This window comes from Saccostrea cucullata, unplaced genomic scaffold, assembly GCF_032062105.1.
Source record: "Saccostrea cucullata isolate Sc308-1 unplaced genomic scaffold, CSIRO_AGI_Scuc_v1 ctg8415, whole genome shotgun sequence".
NCBI classification, from domain to species: domain Eukaryota; kingdom Metazoa; phylum Mollusca; class Bivalvia; order Ostreida; family Ostreidae; genus Saccostrea; species Saccostrea cuccullata.
In genome coordinates, this window is record NW_026926220.1 from 9,766 (window position 1) to 16,509 (window position 6,744).

Here is a 6,744-nt window from a genome sequence, read left to right on the forward strand (position 1 = left end):
ACTTGGCACACAAGTAGACTACACTAAGATACATAAAATAGTGCATCGGTTTTTGATTTCGATGAACGGTGTTGCCATGGTTACTAAAAATAGAATTTTCTGAGATATTCCTTTATAACACTACTCCTTCTACAGTTTTGGTCTGATTTCAATATCACTTGGCACACAATTAGACTACACTAAGATACATAAAATAGTGCATCGGTTTTTGATTTTGATGAACGGTGATACCATGGTTACTAAAAATAGAATTTTCTGAGTCAATATCACTTGGCACACAAGTAGACTACACTAAGATACATAAAATAGTTCATCGGTTTTTGATTTCGATGAACGGTGTTGCCATGGTTACTAAAAATAGAATTTTCTGAGAAATTCCTTTAAAACGCTACTCCTTCTACAGCTTTGGTCTGATTTCAATATTAATTGGCACACAAGTAGACTACACTAAGATACATAAAATAGTGCATCGGTTTTTTATTTCGATGAACGAAGTTGCCATGGTTACTAAAAATAGAATTTTCTGTGAAATTCCTTTAAAACGCTACTCCTTCTACAGTTTTAGTCTCATTTCAATATCACTTGGCACACAAGTAGACTACAATAAGATGCATAAAATAGTGCCTCGGTTTTTGATTTTGATGAACGGTGATGCCATGGTTACTAAAAATAGAATTTTCTGAGAATTCCTTTAAAACGCTACTCCTTCTAAAGTTTTAGTCTGATTTCATTATTACTTGGCATACAAGTAGACTACACCAAGATACATAATATAGTGCATCGGTTTTTGATTTCGATGAACGATGTTGCCATGGTTACTAAAAATAGAATTTTCTGTGAAATTCCTTTAAAACGCTACTCCTTCTACAGTTTTGGTCTGATTTCATTATCACTTGGCACACAAGTAAACTACTTTAATTTACATATAATAGTGCATCGGTTTTTAGCTCTACTGGTCAGAGACCAGAAGAGCTTATGCGATGGTAAGGTGTCCGTCGTCCGTCCGTCTGTCTGTAAACAATTTTTCAAAACGCTACTCCTCCTACAGTTTTGGTCTGATTTTAATAAAACATGGCACACAAGTCAACTACACTAAGATACATAAAATAGTGCATCGGTTTTTGATTTCGATGAACGGTGTTGCCATGGTTACTAAAAATAGAATTTTCTGTAAAATTTCTTTAAAATGCTACTCCTTCTGCAGTTTTGATCTGATTTCAATATAACTTGGCACACAAGTAGACTACACTAAGACACATTAAATAGTGCATCGGTTTTTGATTTCGATGAATGGTGTTGCCATGGTTACTAAAAATAGAATTTTCTGTGAAAATCCTTTTAAATGCTACTCCTCCTACAGTTTTGGTCTGATTTTAATATAACTTAACACACAAGTAGACTACACTAAGGTACATAAAATAGTGCATCAGTGTTTGATTTTGATGAATGGTGTTGCCATGGTTACTAAAAATAGAATTTTCTCTGAAATTCCTATAAAACGCTACTCCTCCTATAATTTTGATCTGATTTCAATTTTACTTGGCACACAAGTAGACTACACTAAGATACATAAACATGATAAAATAGATCATCGGTTTTTGATTTCGATAAACGATGTTGCTATTGCAATCTGATTAAAATCAGATCCTCGATCCGCTCCTTTGTTTTTTTATTGTCGCTACACGAGGATCTGAAGAAACCCCGTTGGAGGTCACCTCCTGGTGAACTTTGTATTATCCAATCAAACGACCGCTTGCGCGACTCTGTAAATTCTTCGGAATTCAAATTTTCATTAATAACTCCCAATGCAATACGAATGAAGACTTAAAACGAAAGTAGAAAATGGCGGCGCCTGTTACACCGACGAAAACATGTGCTCTCAGTGACATTTGTGTTCTCTGTGGGTTTTCGTTTATTCAGTATGAAAAGAAAGACAACGGTGAGGTCATACTACATAAACATTTTGACAGGAAACTCAGGTTTACCTCTGAGAGGGTAGAAAATGTTTTTAAAATAACTGGTATCAACTTTTCAAGCAACAGTGCCGTGTGCCTGAAATGTTATAGAAGTGTGGACAGAGTGTTAAAATCTGAACAGAAAAACGAAAACATAAAAGCAAACATATGTAGCATGGCTAGTAAAATTAATGAAGCACATCTGCTACAGCTACCTTCTCCCAGAAGAAAGTTTATTACGAAACGGATGCTACGAAGTCCAGTGGTAACGCAGTCAGCAAAGAAAGACAAGACATTTAATATAGAAGCTGTGAAGTATATACCTGTCCATATAGCACCCTTTAAAGAAATTACCAATATAGGTGATGCTGATAAAACAAAGACTGTACTGAGATCACTAGAATTTCAGGATGTGAAAGTGAATCCTCAGGCCAATAAAGATGAAAATGAGGTAAATAAATTACTTGCTCATTATTTGTTCAATTCATTATGTTTTTTTTTTTTTGGAAACAGTTAATCTTGTTAATACTACAATTTACATTAATCCACTTCAATACCCAATACCTATTATATCTTTTGGGGGGATCAAGATATTTTAAATAAATTAGCTAAAATAGCTTTCATGTTCTAGAATAACGGTTTACGAAAAATAAATACACAACTGTGTTGTCAACTACTTCCTACAATGAGCCATAGCTGCCTTACCAACGCCTAGGCGGCGACTTAAGAACTTATAAGGAAATCACCTGTTTCTTTTTATAGGTATACATATATATATATCAAACTACATGCAATTAGAAAATGATTAAAATCAGATCCGCTCCTTTGTTTTTTTAATATCGCTACACGAGGAATCATTCATACTTCACTTCATATGTCATAATAATGCAAAAATCATATTTCATTCTGACTTGTGTTTTAAACATTTGTTATCATATTCAATTCACAGCTGCCTCAACCTCTCACTGTCCCCATTGCACCAAAGACAAAACAAGGTATGTGCCAATAGTTATGAATGATCATTGAGAGGTATTGTATAAAATTGAATTCGGTAATTTACATGTATATCAATGAATGAGATAGTATCCCCTGCAACCCTATTGTGGAGTGCGTTGCCAGGTAGATTCACTGATTGTTAAAAATTTAACATCTGTTTTTTTATTGAATAAAAAGTCTGAAATTGTAGATGATCAATAAAAATGATGCAGTTTTAAGTAATATTTCACTACAGTATTTTAATATCACTTTATACTTCTGTACTTTATATATGTTTTCTAGAAATTGCATCTAGTAGTGCAAAATCGAAGGGATCTAAGCGATCTTTAGATTTTGGAAGTAAACAACTTGGAGACTTTCATGCCTCACCATTAGATGGGTCAATTGAGGTTCACATAGAAATTGATTTAGTATTGAAGTGTTTCAAAAATTACCAAACAGTTGATCGTTACTGTTACACATGTTCACTAAACATTTGTTATGTTCCCCAAACGGAGTTTGGGAACATATTGTTTTTACTCTGTTTCTTATTATTATTATTTTTTTTCTTATTTCTTCTCCGGTACTTTTTTTGACCGCGAGTGTTCTCAGAAACTGTTCACCCAACTGACCTAAAACCTTTTTAGGGTTAATAGGTGTGTAGTGTAGGTGTGCGGAACGAAGGTCATTTTGCGCGCATACGCATGCACGTGCGTGCGCGTGAAATGAGTGAATTGACTAATATACTTAATATAGCTATTACTTTTACATTTTTCGATGAAATGATTTGAAAATCATCATATAAAGATATATTAATACTGTAGATAATGTGACACTGTCAAATTACCACGAACTCACGCGCATGCACGTGTGCTTTGCTCTGATTGGCTGAAACAAAAAGCTCAATATCTTTTCTGTTTTTTGACGAAATGCTATGAAATTTAAAACATAGGCATACTTTAGGATGTACTACAATATGATATATAACAATTGTCATGTAAACACGCGCATGCACGTGCACTGCAATCTGATTGGCTTAAACTTTAAATGGCTATAACTCCTTTGTTTTTCAACCAAACAGTATGGGATTTAGAACATAGACAGACATAATGGACTCCTACAAGGTGGAGTAATTGTATTGCACATGCATGCACGTGCGTGCACGTGTGCTTTGCTGTGATTGGCTGAAACAGAAATCGCAATATCTTTCTCAATTTTTGATGAAATGCTTTGAAATTTTAAACATAGTCATACATTAGGATGTCCTACAAAATTATATATAACAGTTGTTGTGAAAACATGCGCATGCACGTGCGCTGCAATCTGATTGGCTTAAACTTTAAATTGCTATAACTCCCTTGTTTTTTAACCAAACCGGATGGGATTTAGAACATAGACAGACATAATAGTCTCCAACAAGATGGTGTGGTCATCATGCACGTGCGTGCATGTGTTCCTCACTCTGATTGGCTGAAACAAAAATCTCAATATCTTTTCCGTTTGTTGACGAAATGCTACGAAATTTAAAACATAAGCATACAATAGAATGTCCTACAATATGATATATAACAATTGTCATTGAATCACACGCATGCACATGCGCTGAAATCTGATTGGCTTAAATTTTAAATGGTTATAACTCCCTTGGTTTTCAACGAAATAGGATGGTATTTAGAATATTGATAGACATAATGGACCCCTACAAGAAGGTATGGTCATCATGCACATGCTTGCACGTGTGTGCACGTGAAATGAGTAAAATTAAAATATGCTTGAATAAGTGTATTTTTTAATACTTCTGGATTAAATGCTGTGATATTAAGTCTATTTGAATATATATACATAGTGTAGAAAAGATGATATGATCATTACCCACATGCATTCACATGAGCTCGCATGTCATGCTAAAATTTAAATATATTTTGTAGTCTTCTGGGAAAACGTTGTTTAAGTCTAAATTGCACAAAGTATGTCTTATTTAATAGAGCTTAAGGAAATATGGCACCAAAAGGGAGTTGGGGAGCGTTTGGGGAACATCTGTAACGGTCCCCGTTACAATTAGCCCTAGTTATTCTTGTTATAGTTATTTCTACTTAGTTTTCAGAGGACCATGTTTGCTCTGCTCTGTTATTTTTGTTCTACAATTGAATTTACTTTTTTTTTAGCTTGAATAGCTTCCGTTATCTTCTCATTCCCTTAGTTAGTGATTTAATTAGACTAGTTATTGTTATTCAAAGGCGGATCCAGGACAGCCTCACCGGAGGTGTTAACCAAACCCTGACCCCCCCCCCCCCCCCCCCCGTTTGAATTTTTTGTGTGTAAAACTTGTATGTCCATTATCCTAAAATCAAGGAAAAACATCTCTTATTTGTAAAAATTTGTCAGATTCCCCCGGACCCCCATCAGGGCCTTGCCCTAGAACCACTGGGGGCTTTAGTGCAGACCCCCAGACCACCCACCGTTATGAAATTCCTGGATCCGCCACTGTTATTTGTGATGATATGATTAAAAAAGTACACTTGTAATATCCGATCTATTGACTTTTATACAAATCTTAAGAAAAATTAAACGCAGCTCATTTTTTTGAGATTTATATTTAATATACATGTATATCATCTACTCTTTGAGAAACATTTTAATATCTTTTTGAAGTAATAATACCGGGTAACATAATATTGGTTATGGAAAAAAATGTTAACCTCCCACCATTTTCTGAGTTTTTTAAAATTCTAATCTCCAGATCTCCATTGCATACCCCAGTGGTACACGGAAAGAACTTGTAAGGAATGAACAGGAAAAGAAAATATGCAGGGCTATTGTACAGGAAAGGTCATCTGGAAAAGCTGCCAAGTCCATTATATCCATCCTTAGAGAAACAAACAAGGAAGATATTGTAAATGCTGCCTCTCTTATAATTGCAAATGAATCCAAGGGACTTTGCAGAAAAAACTCGGGAAGCATTTTACAGAGAAAAGACAATGAGAGTATTCTGGAATTTTCGTGGGATATGTTTCATAAGGAGTTACAGTTAAGAGCTCCTAGCATTCTTCAAGTGTTAACATCAGCTGTATGTGATGTTCCCGTCAAAGTTGAAGGCAAGAAGTTTGCTCATATACTGCATTCAGTGGCATCTGTACTTCATGGTCGTAGTGCTGAGATGTCATCTCTTCATTACCAGATAGCTTTCATTTTGGCACATGGAGGATGCACTCAGAGGGTAGATATTTTAGTAGTAAAGCAAAAATGAAATACATGTAAAGGAATCAATATTAAAATGAAATGTAAAAATATAGGAAATAAAAAATACCAGTATGTAGGAATTGGTGGTTAAGAAGGTTGAAGTGCTATCCTGTATATCACAGGTGAAGAATTATATTTTATGATCATTTTTTTTTAATTTTAGGACATTGACAGATTAGCAAAATGTGGCATTACAGTAACAAGCAAGTCAATCCACAACAAGCTGGCCTCATGGAAAGGTGACTTAGATAAGTCCATTCTCAAGCTGAAAGAGGACTGGGAGCAAGGCAGGGAGGGATGCTTGAAATATCAAATAGTTGGAGATAATTGGGACAAGAAAATTTTGCCTTCATTTAGGTAGGAATGGTACTTTGTTTAAAGAGGCCAGGGGGTCAACAAATTAACCAACAGATATAACTTTTTTATTTTTTTTTTAGATTTGTCAACCATCATTTGGTAAAGAAAAATTTCATAAATTTTAGTTTTAAAGTTTGATTATTTTGTTACATCTTTATATGGAGTTCTTCTTCTGAAGGAGATCAAAGTAGTCTAAAAATGGACACAACCATGCACC

The 6,744-nt window shown here is 34.7% G+C and overlaps 1 protein-coding gene across 1 annotated transcript; it reads left to right on the plus strand.

Annotated features, from left to right (window-relative positions):
* The first annotated feature begins 1,963 nt into the window (after nucleotides 1–1,963).
* On the plus strand, nucleotides 1,964–6,531 carry LOC134271151 (uncharacterized). The gene is made up of 4 exons (XM_062753404.1): nucleotides 1,964–2,406; nucleotides 2,905–2,950; nucleotides 5,671–6,147; nucleotides 6,334–6,531. The coding sequence occupies exons 1-4, from the start codon at nucleotides 2,396–2,398 to the stop codon at nucleotides 6,529–6,531; spliced, it is 732 nt and encodes a 243-aa protein (XP_062609388.1). The 5' UTR covers nucleotides 1,964–2,395.
* The last annotated feature ends 213 nt before the right edge of the window (nucleotides 6,532–6,744 follow it).